Here is an 18090-nt window from a genome sequence, read left to right as displayed (position 1 = left end):
CATTTTCTTCTCGAGAAATAAATGTCTTTTTAAACATGATTCACAGTAAAAAAATTCACTGTGGAGTTCTTTTAATCATTGATATGAAAACTTAAAGCTTTCCAAAAGCCATTAACACCTTTCTCAAGACCATGGAATCATGATTCAGAAAGGCTGCCTCTGACCAGAGGACCAAAGGAATGATCCAAAAAAGTAGCTTGAATTAAAAGTCCTGATTTTATTTGGCTAAACTGGATGACACTAAATCCACACATTACAAACACGTTTATCATTTTTGAAACAAGATGCCTTCATGGATAGACCATTATCTTGGAACTTGTCTTTGTTCTTACCCAGATAATATCAGACATGATAAACTAATGTGAATTAACATTAATTCTCACTAAACAATCTATGTTATGCTAGACTTTATGACACTTATATGTTTTACAAAGAAATTATGAAGATAATATGAATGGAATGTCTTTCAGAGGAAAGTGAGGTGGCTTCAGGAGAGGTTCCTGCTCTCTGGAAGGTGGCCAATGTTACTGCAATTTACAAGAAGGGTGCAAGAGAAGAACCAAGGAGCTCCAGGCCTGTCTAACTTCAGCTGCTGAAAAGTGTGTGTATTACTGGACTGCAACCATTTAGAAAATTTATTGGAAGTATAGCATAAACAGAAAATTCCATTGTATTTCTCATATTGTACTCCCTGCAATACTCACAAACAAATCTGAATGCTGAGTAAGTTTCTTTCATCTTGTTTGAAATGGAGCATTTGAGTCGAGTTTTTAGGCAATCCAAAGAAATACGCTGCTTACTACACCTATCGTGACATCTTCAAGAGTGTAATTAGTAGAGAACTATTCTCATACATTAATGCTATTTGATAAAATACCAGAAAAACAGAATTACTCTATTTTTAATTATACAATTTCAAGTACCTTAGGATTCCATTCTTTAATTTTGTGTCTATCAATAGCTTTTAGAAAATAAACTCCAGTCTGTAATTAAAGAAACCAAATTTTATTTTAGTTTGGTGTGGTTTGGTTGTTGTTTTGGTATTATGTTGGGTTTTTTTTTTCACAGAAAGGGTACAAATACTATATAGCAAAATTCTCAACATGCCACTATCTCCTCCTAAAAGAGTCACAACTCATCAACATTCCACTGAAGTCAACAGCAACGTTATCATTCTCAGCTTTAAAATCACACTCAAAACACAGTATCAAAAAATGAAAAAAATTGCATTTGCATCCACAGATACAGCAAGCAAGATGATTATATAAAACTGATTCAATTAGAAGTGACAAACAGAATGCATGAATATGACTATATGCCTGAATTTCTACTTGTAAAAATCAATGCAACACATATAGGTTGATTATGGAACACAGAGGAAATAATCAAAGTTATGAAACAATATTATCTCAGTGTCTTTCATCTCTTGACTAAGTAGAATATTTTTTCTGATCTATGCACTTTAAGCAAAGTATATTTAAGCTGTATTTCTAAAAAAACGGAGAGAACTGACTTACATATAGAATTTTCACTACTCTTTCAGTCTCAACTATTAGTTACAGTAGCATAAATCAAGCACCTCTACAAATTAATATGGTCTTTAAAGGATTTTTATTTGATATGTCACAGAAAGTTTTGTTTTTTAGGAACATATTGGATAGCAAATGTACCATACAGCTGTATATCTTTCTTTTACATTATTTGGAATCAACGATATAGCACATATTAGATATATGCTCCAGGACATAGACAGAGAATTTAATTAGAAGGTTTAAAATTTAATAAATATTGCCATTTTTAGATTTGACATTTGAAACCCTTTAAAACAAAGGCATTCACAGAGAAATGGTACCTTTTGAATATCAAGGCAATGACAAAGTCAGGGTTTACTTTTATTCTCCAGTCACATTCTTTCCCAGGAGGATAAGGCTGTGGATAGTTAGGTGATAAAATAACTCCTGCTGGGCCTGTCAGGTTTCCTCCACATGCAGCTGTCACAATGTAAAAAGAAGTAGGAATATAGTCACACGTTAATTTCACAAGCACATATTAGCTTTTAAGTAGAAGAAAATTACTTCTACATTTACCAATTTTTTTTTTAAATACCGAACTTTCCCACTTCCTGTTAGCAAAAAATGTTCAATTTTCCTCCAAAAAAGTGATCTCTGTTCATATGCAAAAGCGGTAAAGGGAGAAATTTTTCTAAAGGAATAAAAATAAGAAGTTAAATAGGAAGTCCTGTATATTTTTGGTAGTAATCCTGTCTCTATCATGCTGAAAATTTCCTATGTACTGAAGATACTTTAAAAACTGGGAAAGCTCAGTAGTAGGACTCAGGTTGCAGTTTCTATTGACCAAAGATGTTGCAGAAACCAATTTGATTCACTTACTAAAATATATTTCCCAAATCAAAAATCAAATACATTCATTTTGTTACCATGAATTGAACTTTTAAACAGATAAAGAATCCTGGTCTCATAGATGATAATCACATCCACAAAGTCTAACAAAAGTACATCTAACAAAAAAGTAAAGTAGTCAAGACAGGCTGCATCTACATTACCAAGTCAAATAAACTAAGAGAAACACACTTATAGTGCAAGACAGTTGTTACTAAGGATTTGGAATTTACATTAAACATTTTAAAGAGATTTCTTCTCAGGCCATTCCATTTATAAGTCAGCATACTAAAGTAAGGACTTTATGAAAATTTTAAAATGAGATATAATGGCTTTACAGAACTCTTAAGGTTTCTACTATTGTCATGTCTACACTAATGATTACTTTAATCTGCTTTCTGCTTCAAAGTCGCCTTGAGTATATGGAAGAATAACAGTAATTATGTATATATTTTTTTCTCCCTTTCTTTCTATCTTATTTCCTTCTTTCTTTTAGGTTTGTTTTATTGGGATTTTATACTAGATTGTAAAAAACATGGAGTGATTACAATTGCTATTTAAAATAAAAGTATTAATCTTCTCAATTTAGATACCATATATATTATTATTTTTTTTTTAGATATTTACTTTGTGAATGATCCCAATATATTTAGTAAGCATTTTCATACTGCTTTGTACACTGCACACAAGGTATCCAGAAGATAGTATGCTGATTATGTGCTTCTCCAATTCTGTTAAATAACATGCAGTCAGAGAAACTATCCTTGAATCCTTCACAGTATTTTTACTTCAGAGAAACAGAGGGACTGCAGTTGTTTAAGGATATGTTATTAAGGATATGCTATTTTGGAAAGTGTCTGTCCAAAATGCCTTGTAGAAAGGAAAAACATTATGTTTATTCCAGTGATATTCTATCTGGAATTTAGGATTGCTAAAGTAAGTCTTCATTTAATTATAAATCAGTAGGCAACACAATAACAAGGATTTAAAAAATTACTATGACTAGCAGAAAAAATTTGCAGCTGTTGATTACTGCTAGAAAACCTACATTAATGATGCGAAAAATACAATTCAGCAAAACTTCTAAGCCTGTAATTATTGTCTACTGGCAAGAACTTCAGGGAAACCTTTACACAATCTAGCGCTATGGATCCACCCTCTCCTGGTGGTATGGAAATATATCTAATTTCTTTCAACAGCATTGTCACTTGGATCCCCTCCTCTGCATCTACTTTTTCCAATAAGTATCCATCTTCCAAGGTATTGCACAGGATGTGTACCTAGTCTGTAAGATAACTCAGAAATATATATATAAATGATATACATATAAAAATATTTTGGGAATAAATAATGGATCCATAGTTTATGTAACCAACCTATTATATAGAAGAACATTTATGAAACCATTTCAACATGAATATTTTTATCCAAATCACCACTTCTGTTTACTTATTTCTACTAGATTTTGTAATTTTAAAGCTTTTATGGAGTATAAGAATAAAGAAAGAAAATCACATCCAAAAAATACTGTTAATCAGGAGAATACGACTGACGTTGTCTGTAAGTACAAAATAATTGAGCTCTGCAGAGATCATCACTCCAGCATGAGCACCATAAGCCCAGTAATTGAACAAGAAATCTGATCTGTATTAGTCCTAAATAGAGACTAACATCTCATCTTAATACCTATGCATGTAGGGGGATCAGGTTGCCAAAAGAACCGGTTATTCAGTTGCACACACGTAATTTTAGCCTGTCCTTGCAGCTGATAGCCCGGGTCACACTGGAAGGTGGTGGTGTCTCCAGGTTCCCTGCTGTCTCCATATCTAGTGCCATTCTGTGGTGTCCCAGGATCATTACAAGTTGATGCAATGGAAGCTGCAAGGGAATGATGAAAGAAAAGATGTAAGGTATAGATATTTACCCTGCATAATCAAATGCACAACAGGTTCACATTAGCATTCCAACCAGAGGCAGTATTATTTACTCTTCAGGTAATGCAGGAAGGCATTTTGTTTCTTTCCTTTTACAAAAATCTGCCCACTGAGATACATCATGATTATGTTGACTTCCTGCCAGTATCTTTAATATAAAATATCGACTGATTTTGTCCAGTTAGCAGATCAAAAGAACTAATAACTCCTTTTCTCTCTTTAATATTCTGGTTATCAAAATAATTTTGATACCTTTTGCAAAATAGGGTAAGTATAATGTTATAAATAAAATTGATTTAGAGTCCTACTATCCTGCAGCATGCAAATCCTCCTTACCCATCTGGATAAATCAAACAGCAATTTATGCAGTCCTGAAGTTTTCATTTCAGCTACAAGAAACAACTTTCTTAGACATAATTTAAACTGAATCTTAGGAAAAATACCTCACTTATGATCAGTCTTCAGTAGCTGGATATGGATTTTGCTTTCTAAAAGACTATATTATTTAAAAAGCAGTGTTAAACTAAGCAGAGCAATCAGTACGACAATGCAAATAATCACTCAGAAAGTGGATACACAGATCCACGTCTAATACAGATTTCTGGAAGATGTCAGGTCTCTTCTGGCTTTGGGTTCTCTTCTACTGGCTTCAGGTATTGACATCCTGAGTTTCAATAAACTTTGCAGTCTTCCATAGGAAAGAAGGTCCATCTCTTGAGACTAATGTCCCTCCTGAATTGCACTGTTTCCTATCAGTCCTTACCCAAACATCTTTTTGCAAAGAACTGACAACAACTGTGAACAAAAACCAAAATAAAAAGTCATAAATCGAGTTATGTCACAGTTGCCATGAATGTTACTGTGTTTACCACCAGTATGCAATCTTCCTGTCCATAATAATTCATTTTCTGAATTAACAGCTGCATCTGCTCCTTCTGTCCACACCGAAAGAGTACACCACTATAAGAAACAGCAAGACCACCTAAACATTTGCCAACTTGAAACAACTACCAGAATGTACAACTGAAAAAAAATTTAGAATTTTTTTCTCCCTGTGTTGTAAATTTTCAGAAGAGAGAAAGGTTGAAAAAAAAAGAGTAAAATAAGAAACAATCAACAGCTCTTAAAGTGGTTTTATGCATGTTCTAGTGAATAGGTGGTCACAGATAAATCACAGAAATTGTAAAACATCTTTATGGGAGAATTCATGGATTATTATAATTAACATTTAGAGACACTTAGAAACACAGAAACTTTGTTTGACATTTTATTATTCATAGTTTTTTGCTCTTGTTTCCATTTCAAAACAATAGATCTCATACTTTGGATCATTCCTATATGTAAATGAAGTAAAAGACATGGTAGGGTTTTAACTGTGGTAGACTTTTTTCCACTAGGAATTAAAGTAATAGCTGTCACTACTAATGAGTACTGTGTAAGGATTCCCCAGGCACCACTCTGACAACTTATGTGACACCCCATAGGAGTGCAGTTTACTAAAAGTATGTTTGGCCACAAGGGAATGAAAGCATGGTCACAACCTCAGAGAAGTTTTTCCTGATGTGACAGACAACAGCAGCTCTGAACAATGGATTGCTCTAGTGCACATCTGTTAAAGACTTGCAATTCTTCCGAATAAATGAGCACAAGCAATCTCTGCTATTAATTGCTGTCATTTTTTAACATATCTCTGAATAGATTTATTTTCTTCTTAAAAGGCTATGCTATATAATAACTCAGCAAACACTTTCCCCATTTTAACTGTGTCAAGTATCCATCAATTAGAAAGGACAGATGCCTTCTAATAATAATTTCACTGTTAATCTCCATTTCTCATATACAAAGTTCTAAATTTTAAAAATTATCACAGATATTTATTAAACACCAAAACATTCTTTACACTTGTGTCTTGCAGCCTCAGAAGTTATGTCATGTATTTGAAACCAACAACCTTTTTATTGCGCCAAATACGCTTGATCCTAATTAAATAGAGCACCAAACATTTAAGCACTGATGTGCCATCTAGTAAAGTGAACATTTAGACAGACTGTCAACTTTTTAACTTGCCTCTTTCCAAGTTGTTTTACTTCTCAAGAATCCCAAGAGATTCTGTAACTGCATGAAAATTAAAAGTCTGATATTTCTTTATTTGGTATTTTGCAAATATCTGAAGGGTATAGAGGTCATATGCATTTGTAAGTAATCCAGAAATTAAAAATCACCAGCTTTCTGTCACTGCTCTTCTTTTTTAACATTTAGCGAGTAAAACATACATACTGTAAAGCAAGGAAAGCAATAACTATTTTTTAGGCTCAAGGACACAAAATCAAACTAAATTACATAGACTTTTAAAAAATGACTGAGAAAAATTAGGTTCCTAAAATGGGATAGCCTGGAGACAAGATATGAATGTTACTAAGCTGGAAAATAAGTAATTGCTGCTTCTCAGCTCTTGCATATGTGCTTTAAGCCTTAAGCCTAGATGATACTCAGTGGGTTATAGAGTAATTCTCTGTACAGATTTCCATCTCTTAATGTCTCATCTGCTCAGAGCAGAACAAGCTTCTGTGTCCATTAAAGATGGAACTCAGAGGTAGGTTCCAGAAGAACAGACAGCTGAGAAAACCACAGATTGCCAAGGAGTTTTCAGACCTCCATCTGTAGACAGTCACTGTGTTAAGCCTCCCTGATTCTAATTTAAGAATCTTTCACAATCAAATTATATTTCAAAGTTGATTTAAAATTGAACTGAAAATCAATAGGAGACTGCTTTTGAGAATATGACACTATACTTGCAGCTCTGTAGACCTGCGAGCAAAATGTTACATTTTTGCCTAATTTATTTTTTACATCATTTTTAGTGTGTATTCTCTTGTACCTTAAGGAAATAAAAACATCAATTTCATCCCTATAATTTTCACTATGATTGTGGTAACAATCATATAAGCCATTTGCTGTAGTCTTGTGCTACAAACACCATTTTATTTCTAGTCCACATGGTTATAAAAACAATATAGATTTTTCCAGGCTTTTAATTTGCACATGCTTCCCTTGTTTAGTGCACTATGTTTGCATAATAATAAGTTTGAAAAGGAATTTTGTTTATCAAAGCTGAGATGTTCATGGATTTGCAGTGATTTCAGACTAACATTGTGAAACAAAGAATAGTGTTTGTTCTCCAAAAAGTAACTCACATAACATATGTAAATGTACAGACTAAGTACTGTGCAAATTAGCATCAACAACATATTTAAATGTCATGTATTGTCCATGAATGTAAAGAAAAAAGAAACCCAAATGCCGATGCAGCCTCTTTATTAGTCTGGAGTACAAAAGCTCATAAGTTTAGAGTTAACCACCAAACTAATCTACAAGATTCATTTTCACTTAGTTCCACAGGAGCCAAATGAAGAACTGCTACACTCTGTGAGGCTGAGGATGCCTTCCCCAGGCCATGCATGGATTAGATGATGGATAGGAGTGCAATGACAGTTTCATTACCATGTTTTCATCACCATGTTATTGTGAACATGAAATGCAACATTTATCAGACAGCAAAAGACACTGAACTGTGAAACTATTAGGTTATAGACTTGGAAAGGGTTGAATTCTTGTGTCTTGTGTTCTTTTATTTTTGTTTTAACAAGGGTTGTCTTAATGGATTTAATTTTTATTGAACTCAATTTATTTAGTTAGTAAGGCAGATACGTGATTCTGCATTATTCATTGTAAATTTCTTTAAAAGATATTTTTATTCTAGCTCCCTTTCCCCAAACATTTAATTGTGAATCAATCTGGAACAATTGCATGCTGAATTCTAGCAATGAGGGTTCTGTCATAGAAATACTTATACTACTTAAGTGTGGCAAGTTGGGCCATTAAGCCAGTGATTAAAAGATATCTCGACAGTAAAGGAATAATTTTCAAGACAACAGTACTCAGTTCCAGATAGGTGACACAGTTACTGTAAAAGTTGCTGCTACCAAACAAATGATCAAATGGAATTGCAAAGCTAGACAAAAGTAGAAATCAGTGCTTAAGCAGATTTGTCATATTAAGTCCAGTGCCATTAGGAACAACTAAATAGCTGGTAGTTAAGTTTTTGCCAGAGGAAATAAGTTGTCAACAGATGTGTCAACATCTGACAGAATAATTTCCAAATAATTGTTGTAATTACAATTAGTGTAAGTTTCTTACTAGTATTATCATAATTGGTGACTTGTGTTGTTAATTTAAAGACATAGGCATCTTTAGTCATCACTGCTTATCTCTGCATATACTTCAAAAGCAAAATTTTAAAATATTGAGAAAATCAGCAAACAACAGAAAAATGAAAAGTGGACCAAACCAACTATAGAAATGCCTTGATGTTATGTCTTTGCTTTTAATAATATGAGTGTCCAAAGTTCTTCTAATAAGACAGAAATATTAAAATAAATTAAGAAAAAGGGTCTTGCTGCTTAATTAACATATTGACAGTTGTTTTATACTAACAAAAAAAAATAACATCTTTGCTTGTATGAAAGCAGAGATAGGCACACTTTTAATTAAAGTGTATGCTTACACAATACCATAAATAAGAGAAATTTACAATACTGCAGAACCAGAGACAGGCATAGAAAATTTACAAAGATAGGTTTGACTCTAGAAAAGCCAGATTTTTTTTTCAATTTAAGAAGAGTGTGAATAAAATCCTTTGATGTATTATTTGACTTGAGGACCAAAATCTATAAAATCACCTAAAGAACTATAAATTAATCATTTAGTTGAAGAAAAAGATACAATTCTCTTAAGTTACAACAGCTGAGAATTTAGCTGAAGAAAAAAAGGATAGACTGTAAGGGTAAACCTAGTATTAGCTATTTTTTAACTAAAGCTATTAGAGCCTGTAAGAATGAAAATATGACTAGAAACTGCCAGTGCTGACCCTATCATCTGTCACTTCTATTGTTTTTGCTAAATATCAAGTAAAAAAATTACACAGTTAAAAATAAAAATATTCAATAAAATAAATTTCAGGTCAATAAAAGCAACAGACCCCTTAGCGTGGGATCTGAGTGCTGTCAGTAGTCTAGAATAGATGGAGATTAAACATTCAGGGCAAGATTGATCTACTTCAACATAGGTGACTAGTCTCATTTTAGATGCCTTATATCCAAGATATCAGCACAGAGCTGGAAGATAGGAGAGAGGACTTATGGATGGTTGTGTAACCTTCTGCAGTGCCAGGTGGAGACTAGCCAGGATACTTTATGGCATCTCACAGGAATATAGACACCTCTGAAAAGGCAGATAGGATTCATTTAATCTGCCTTTAAATATTCAAAAGTTTGAAAATTACTGTTAGTGTATCTAGACCTGTAGTTGATAAGAAGAAAGAGGCAAAGTCAGATAGAAATTTATCCCATTTACCTTAGATAACTAGGATAGAATTAAGATTGGTTAGATATCACTTTTTAATGAGCAATTTATGAAAGTAGTTTTTGCTGCCAGTAACTTTATTTGTAATAAAGTCAAAAACCAAATCTGCCTAGACCTTTTTGCCAGAAAGATTTGGTGGACATCCCTGACTTGTAACACACGGCTTAAATTTATTTAACCCCCAGAGTAAAGGTCAGTTTTGCACACTGAACTTCATTTTTTTTGTTCTTTTATGCAAAACTAAATGGTAATTAGGTTTGAAAAGCATTAGACTGATTACAATTAACATAATCACTCTTGTCAGTTCATGTCCTCATGTTCTACATGCTGAGCTGAGTGGGCAAGACAGAGCGTTTTAACATTCAAACATTTTGCAAGATTCAGCCAATTATATTTTTTTCATTAAAAAAATATCTCTAATTACATTTACAATCAGCAGTAAGTAATTCATAGGTGATATTTTCTAATCTACCTTACATTACCCTTTCACAGCACCCCTTTTTTAGTCAGACACAGTTATGACATTCTAGAGTACAAAGTATAGAGAGTAATTAGCACATTCACAGCACAGTGAAACAAATTCTCCAGATGAAAATTAGCACTTTAACGTTTTAATTTGCTCATTTGGCCTGATATTCTGAAATATATATCCTTTATCTGATCCCATAAACGGCTGTTATGGATGCAGACACTCATTCCAGTTGCATAATCCAGTACAGAAGCTGTATTACTAAAGGTTTTCTAATTCTGTGCAATTCTGAACCTGAAATTTAATTCTTCAACTATAATTAAGAGTTAAATGAAATAGTCATTAACAGGTGCAACACTTGAAAATCCTTCACATGACACAAAGACAAAAAGCTTCACAAATTGCGTTCATAGAACTTGTAACAAAATGTCTACATCTTCTGCAATTGCCAAAAAGAAAAAAAGTTTCAGCAACTCAGAAATCTTTTATTTAGAGTTACAAGCTACTAAAGTACTGAAATGTCAATATTCTGTGCAGCTTTGCTATAAACTGTCTGACAGTTTGAACACATGATGAATACTAAAGCATGTAAAGATTCCCACTTAGCAATAGTTTAATTACTTTAAATCCTTTACAGGTCAAGGCCACAGTGGTCTTCTCATTGCCTCGAGAAGATTAAATATACTAGACTTATTTTTAGATTGAATAAATAAACATTTACTTAATATATTCCTTAAATCTTATTTTTCACTCCTTACAATTAAAAAATTAGCAACACATTCCACTTGTCAAGCAGAGTAAATGAAACTATTTTCCCCTATACTTGAGCTCTCAGTTCTTCATCACTAACTCCGATTAATTCCAATAAAACATACTCTGCAGCAGTCAGCACGATCACTCAGTGCATCCATCAGTTATTATACTAGGACAGGAAAATCAGTTATTCTGTGTTATAGCTTTAAATTGTCTTCTACTCACTCCTATCACCACTGAAGTTCAAGGAATGGTTGATAAACCAAACTGCTTAAACATTTCTGTCCTTTCAAAATGGGGGCATAAAGTTATTTTCATATAATAAAACCTTAAATGTGTTTGCTAATCCTAACAAGAAAAAAAGCCCCACTTATTTCCAAAAATGTGAAACTTATATTGTTTTTTGAAAAAAAAAAAAAAGAAAAGCAGCATATTATATAGCACACTGGTGAGAAACCTTAGAAACATTTATTCTGCCCTTTGACTTTAATTCATTTTACATACTTTTAACTAGTTTTTTAATGTTGATAAAAGAGTGTTTTAGGGGAGGCAGATACAGCCTTCAGAAAAATACAGGAAAATTAAGTAAATAGGTAAATGTAAAATGCACGAGAGAATTAGAGACTAGGAAAACCCCAGGTTTACATCTTCATGCAACTAATAATGACTGAAACCTGATTAGGACCCCTTACTTCTAAATGACATCATCTATGGATGATATGGATTAATGTGTGTAAATACTTCTACTCATGCACATTAATTGCTAATTTTCCCAGGTATTGATGAGAAATACATACATTATATCTAGGCACATAAGGATGCAAAGACAAAGATATATTCTCTTGTGTCCTAGCCCATCTTGAGGTCAAAATAACATAGAAAAAATCCACATAACTAGTTTTAAAATATTGATCTCTTGTACAATATTGATCATAACTTCTCTATTAACAGAGAAGCTTTCACTTTATACCTAAAGATCATTTTGATTAGTTTAATAGTAAATTTTTAAGTGTTTTTCAATATGGTAAAGTGTCTCGTATTCTTTATCTTAATCATACAAAGAATGTTTAGGTCATAAAAATCATGCATCATGCAGCCAATATTTTGAGAAAAAAAACCCCAACCAACATAAACAATAAACATGAAATAATACATTGTTAGTTAACACTGGGGGGGAATATTTAAGATTACTGGTGCAGAAGAATAGTTCTGTATGTGCAGACCATTTTGACTTGTTAAGTAATGCTAATTAGATAACGCTAAGTATGTGGTTGCTGCGGAAAACAAGGAATAAAAAACCTAAAACATTCAAAGTAAATCCAAAAATTCTCCCTAGTAGTAGCCATTTGCATAAACACATAACATAATTAAAATAACATAATTTCTTTTCTTCTAAAGACAGAGGAAGTTGAAAAAGAGTTGAGAAAGAGTTAATAAGTATAGGAATAATGTATACAAATATAAAATTATTATATTGGGGAGAAGAAAAATATTTACATACTTGAAAACTGAATGGAGAAGCCTGATTTGCTGATGAAGAAATCACTGTCAAATTGTAATGTTAAGGAGTTGAAAGTGCTGTGAATATCCTCTGGAAGAGCCGAGCCACTCCACTCTTTGAGAAGTATGTTGCTCTCAACAGGCCCATCCCATACCTTCAAGATGTCATGAGCAACCTCAGTATCAAAAACAATAAAATGCAGACTGCAAAGAAAAAAGTAAAAGTACTGTGCATTACTTGTTAAACACAATTACATGAAACTCCAAGCAATCATTCCCAAACTGTACTTTTAAGATGGTGTTTAGGATTGAAAAAGACCTGGTAATCCAGCAGAGTTATTTTTTTCTCTCATTGAACAGGCTGATCTTGTAAGAGTCATGCAGTTCTGTTTTATAAATGTCTGAATGACAGAAAATGCTATTACAGGGCATAAGTCCTCAAGACTTAACCTATAAGCCTATAAATTATCTTATTTTTTTGTTAAATGTTTTATGGTATACAAACTATGATTTCATCAAAGGTTTAGTCTTTTTATTCAAATGAGGATAGCAAGAATGCTGTTTTGCTTGAATTATACGCAACTAAGAAATTATAGCAGCTACTGGACAGTAGAACACATAGCACAAGAAGTCCTGTAAGCACGGCATTTCCTTTCCTACACATAAAAAGGGAAAAATAGACTAGATTGGATTTTTGCTAAAATTCATAAAATATAAAATTGTACTATAATAAAATAATCTGTATTTATCTTCAGGCAAAGAATTATATTTAATAAGATGTTCAGGAATATTATCTTCTAAGTCAAATCTGCATTGTCTCTAAGTCCTGAATGTTTACATTCTTAGTGCCGAAGAACTCTAATAGGTAAATATCAAAATGTCTCTTTTTTTTTGTTTCAAATAGTTGTGTGTTGACATTTCTTCATCTTATTTGTTCTTTACTGGAAATCATTAATTTGAAAATTGCTATTTAAACAAAAATGCACTGAAATGGCCCATGATGGTGAAAATTCAATATTTGTCTTAGTGAAACAGGATTACAAAAAAAACAAATGGGGGGGGGGGGGGGGAACCAGCCACTGAATAATTAATTTGCCATTTAATTATATTGTTTTGCCTGTGAGTCCCTTTCAAATCAGAATATTCTGTGATTATATTTGTCTTCCAGAGCAACACATATTGAGGCCCTGCTCCTGAAGAGCTGGCTGGCCATCACCTACTGATGGGAAGCAGAGAATAAATCTTGTTTTCTTCTGCTTCCATGCATGGACCTTTGCTTTTGCTTTATTAAACTGAGTTTATTTTCACAAGTTTATTTTCTCATGTTATTTTCTCCCCGCCCCATTCTGCTGAGGAAGGACAATGTCTACTCACTAAAGGCTTTTTCAGGGCCCAATATGGGTCTTGAGATAACAATAGTTTTGTATGAAGGTTCTATAGCTATGGTGGTAACTAGGTGTCAAGTTCCTGTCCAGGTCACGGAGTTTGTTGGTTTCACTGATTAACTCTTCATTTTGCTGAATTTGGGAACATGTTAATTCAAATAATGGGTCTGTGCTTTGCCCTGGCACTGATGGCATTGGTGCGCTGGCAGAGCTATCTTGTGGAGAGGATGAGGGAATGCAACATTCTTTTTCTCCTTGTGATTCATGAGAATTGTTTTATTATGCAGATTCCTGAGGTTCATGTTCACCCTTATGTAAGCTGTTTAATACTACTAATTAACATATTCTGGCATTTGTTTGTGGAATTTGGTGTTGCCCTGGTGCAAAAGACAACTTTTGGGTGAGGCAATACTCAAATGTGCCTTGAATGCTGCTTATCTTGCCTCAAATCCAGGGACTCTATGCCTGAACAGGCAAGCAGCACCTGATTGATGCAACACCTTACAGAAGGATACCTTGATTATGCCAGTGAAAACCAGCAGCTTGTGTAGAAAAATATGAGAATGACAAAAAATTTATAACATACTGAATTCCACCATAAATATGGAAATTAATCATGTACCTTATTGTCTTTCCTGGATCTGCTTCAATAATCCAAGTGCAATGAAGATTGTTGTCATATGGCGCCGGGTAACCAGGGGACAAAATGCGCCCCGATGTGGCAGCATGAATTCGACCACCACACTCAGCTGCAAAGTGAGGAGGAAATTTCTAATGAGACTATAGTAATTGGCACTTCTGTTTTCCATCCCTTCCACATCTCTGTGTTTTCTAAAAAGTTAACAGAATGACCTAATACTTCTGAAGTAGTAGACATACATATAAACCAGGACACTTACATAAGTTAAAAATGAACACAATGATCTCACGCCTACCTTGTTATGAAGAAATAAACCATAAAACTGTGATTAGGTTACTTAACTGACCAGACAGATTCAATATGTACTGAGACTACAAAAGCACAATTTTAGCATAAGCAACAGAGAAAAATGTTTCAGAAATTGCCCATCTAACATGCTTATCCTTTCTAACAATGAATGTTTGAATTCAAACTTTGCAGCATTGAATGTTATAATTAAAATAGCTTTCTGCTTTGCTGTAATGTCAAAATTATTTTAGTGTAATGCTTTCAAGTTGCTTCTATGAAGTTTCAGGTTTAAGTACACTAAAAAGCAGCAGGTATTGCCTAGCAATTTCCTTCAGTATTTAAAAATTTAAATGCCATATGCTTGCAGATCAAGAGAGTAAATCAGAAAGCTACAATTTGATAGTATGTGGCATCTGGTTTAAAACACTTTTACTATCAATGCTGTTTTTGTGGAGAGACCAATGGCATTGATAAACATCCATAATCAAATTATTCTTATGTTGCTTGTTTAGGGCATCATTCTGTTGTCTGGCCAGTGTAAAGACACATCCTAATGAAAGAGAACTGTGTAACAATCATTTCCACTAAACCAAAAAAGATCCGTGATTCTTCAATTAAGTGATGTACCTGAATTTCTACTACATTTATAGTGTTGCCTTAGAGGTTATTAAAAAAACCTACCATGGGGATTCATTCAAGCACAGCTGTACAGCAAGCATAGTAAGACAGAGATGATGGAAAAAACATGGCAGTTGGACCAAATAATCTATCAGCAATACTCCTAACAAATATTAATCTTTCTACATGCCACCAAGCCACTGCTCACAACCAAGTTGCTACCATGAGGGAAAATTACCATAGGAAATGATTTCTCGTTTATCCTGCTGGTTTGATCCCTCAAAACACTACATTCTATATACAGAACCACAGCAGAAAGAAACTTAAGTACAAAATTTCTTCACATGTAACCTTCTTCTATGATTTCAATTAATTTCCATTATACAAGAAAGTTTGGATTGCAATAATCACTGTGGTAGATAACTACAGAAAAGAAATTACTGATACAGTACTGTGTTTACCAAAGAACTAAATTTAACTCAGTGAACCCAAAATTTGAATTCAAACTAATTGACATACTTGATTTAAAATTCTGAGAAGGCTTGCTTAAGAAAAGAACACATCATAAAATTTGGGATGATGCATCATGTATTTCATATATTTTTTAAAAATACATTTTAGGAGCAGATCAAAAGTAAACTTTCATAAGCAATTATAAAAATAATTCAAAAATTTATATTCCAATATGTATAAATGAGCACACTGTAAAACCAGCACCTCAAAGTATATATTATATAAACACTTATACTATAACTAATAGAAGTGACTTCAACATTTCTGGAAGCTTCTAGAGGAGGAATTAAAATAATTCACTGGCTTTGTTCATTAAGGTTTAGAACATAGAAACAATGAAAATGAACGTTAAGACCAATATAACAGTTTATGGCTAAAAATTACTAAGTGTAGAATGTGTGGAATATGTCTATGCATATGCTTGATTTTTTTGTGAATGAGACTGAAATGATAGTGAATACAAAGAAGAATACAAATGTCACCAAAGAGAAAAGCAAATATCAAAATCTGATCTAGTCTACAAGAAAAAATAATGCATCTCCAAAACCAAAGATTTTTAGAAAATGTTTCTAAGAAAGGAAGTGATGTTTGGAACTTCATGACAACTTCAGAAAAAGGAAGAAAAACAAATCATTCAAATCAAAGTAGATAAAGATAAAACTGTGATAACAAAAGATAAAACTGATAGAAGAATAGATCTTATAAGTCTAATGGGGGAGGGAAGCAAAACTGAAATAATCTGCTGATATATAACTGAGTTTTCAGGGATCTTCATGGCAAGATTTCCTGTGCACAGAACAGTAAAAACTCCCCATAATTTAATGAAGATTACAGACTGTAAGAGACTGTTTAGAAGAAAACACTTTTAGAAGATTTTAAGACAGAACAGTGAACATTTGATTTCTTGGGGAAGTAATTAATGGTCCAGAAGCTATTTAAACTAGAAATGAAAAGAGGCAGTTTATACAGAATTTATGCAATCCCCAAATTTTATTTTAAGGAGAGGAACAAGGACAGTAATTAAAAATATATGTAGAGAGATAAAAGCACATAGAAAGATATCTTTTGGTTGAACAGACAGAAAAGAAGACCAAAATCTCTCTCAGAATACCAAAATAAAATTGATTATTCTATTGATTGAGGGACATGATTTCACTTAGAGTTGAAATAAGATTCTCAAGATATTCTGGAATAAATTATTCCAAAAGGTTGGAAATAAAATACAGAAACCAAATCTAGTAATGCAAGGTACAAAATCAAAGTACAAAGACAAAAAAAAGAAGAAAAAAGATAGAGGGAAAATCTTGAGTGAAATGTAGAATCTTAAAAGCATATTGGTATGAAGAAACTGGAAATACAGTTTCTTAACACAGCTTAAAAGCAAAGTATGAAGAAACTGGAAATACAGGTGGAAATACATGACTAGAAGGAGCATTACATGGTAGGAATACACTAATAATCTAAATAAGGTCAGAGTGAAAAAACAAACATATTGGTCAAAAAGTATTTGGAGAAGGACCAAAGAAGCTGTTCTACTGGAGCAAAGATGGCAATTTTCTTTAGGTTTGCTTGACCCTGGGTTCCCTAGCTTCCTCCAGGTCAGATTGGAATATACAGCTTTTCTTTTTTTTAATTACTCCTATTTCTATTGTTATATGTTAAAAATTTTAACATCCCAAATATAGATTAGAAGGCAAATCATCATACAGAGAAAAGGAAATAAGTAGATAGTTGGATTTATTCACCCAATAGACTTGAAACCAACAAGTATTTTAGAGCCGATTCTAAGTCTTGGTAGTGAACACAAGCACAAAAAAATACTGCAGAAAATTACCTTAGAGAAATGACTTCATTTAAATTACATGGAGAAATAGGCAAAGGTAGGACTAATTATGGGTCTTCTCTACAAAAGGGCAAACTTGGAGGAAAAGGAAGCTAACAAATTAAACTGAAGAGCATGAGGACTTGAATGCATAAAGAGCCTGGAAATGTCTTTAAATCACAACTGAATAGTTGCTTTGACCTCTCATATATATAGAAGAAAACTTACAGATAAAGTTCTAGAATCAAGTGGGGAAAATAACCTCTACTAAAACAGCAGAAATGCTGTTCACTGATGTTTTTCTGGCACTTAACTTCAGCTTAAGCTGAACTTTTGAAAGGAAGGAGC

General features: G+C 33.0%; 1 protein-coding gene across 1 annotated transcript in view; it reads right to left on the bottom strand.

Moving 5' to 3' along the window:
- CSMD1 (CUB and Sushi multiple domains 1) overlaps positions 1 to 18090 on the bottom strand; it is a 1057667-nt gene that overhangs the window by 165284 nt on the left and 874293 nt on the right. Inside the window, exons 25-28 of the mRNA XM_005426386.3 lie at positions 14484 to 14610; positions 12478 to 12680; positions 4086 to 4277; positions 1853 to 1991 (exon numbers count right to left, since the gene is read on the bottom strand). Of these exons, the coding sequence (XP_005426443.2) occupies positions 1853 to 1991; positions 4086 to 4277; positions 12478 to 12680; positions 14484 to 14610 (661 nt within the window). The remainder of the gene's footprint in view (positions 1 to 1852; positions 1992 to 4085; positions 4278 to 12477; positions 12681 to 14483; positions 14611 to 18090) is intronic.

The sequence above is a fragment of the Geospiza fortis genome, unplaced genomic scaffold (assembly GCF_000277835.1).
Source record: "Geospiza fortis unplaced genomic scaffold, GeoFor_1.0 scaffold56, whole genome shotgun sequence".
Classification (NCBI taxonomy): domain Eukaryota; kingdom Metazoa; phylum Chordata; class Aves; order Passeriformes; family Thraupidae; genus Geospiza; species Geospiza fortis.
Note: the sequence above shows the minus strand (reverse complement) of the source record. Positions and strands in the feature narration are given on the sequence as shown.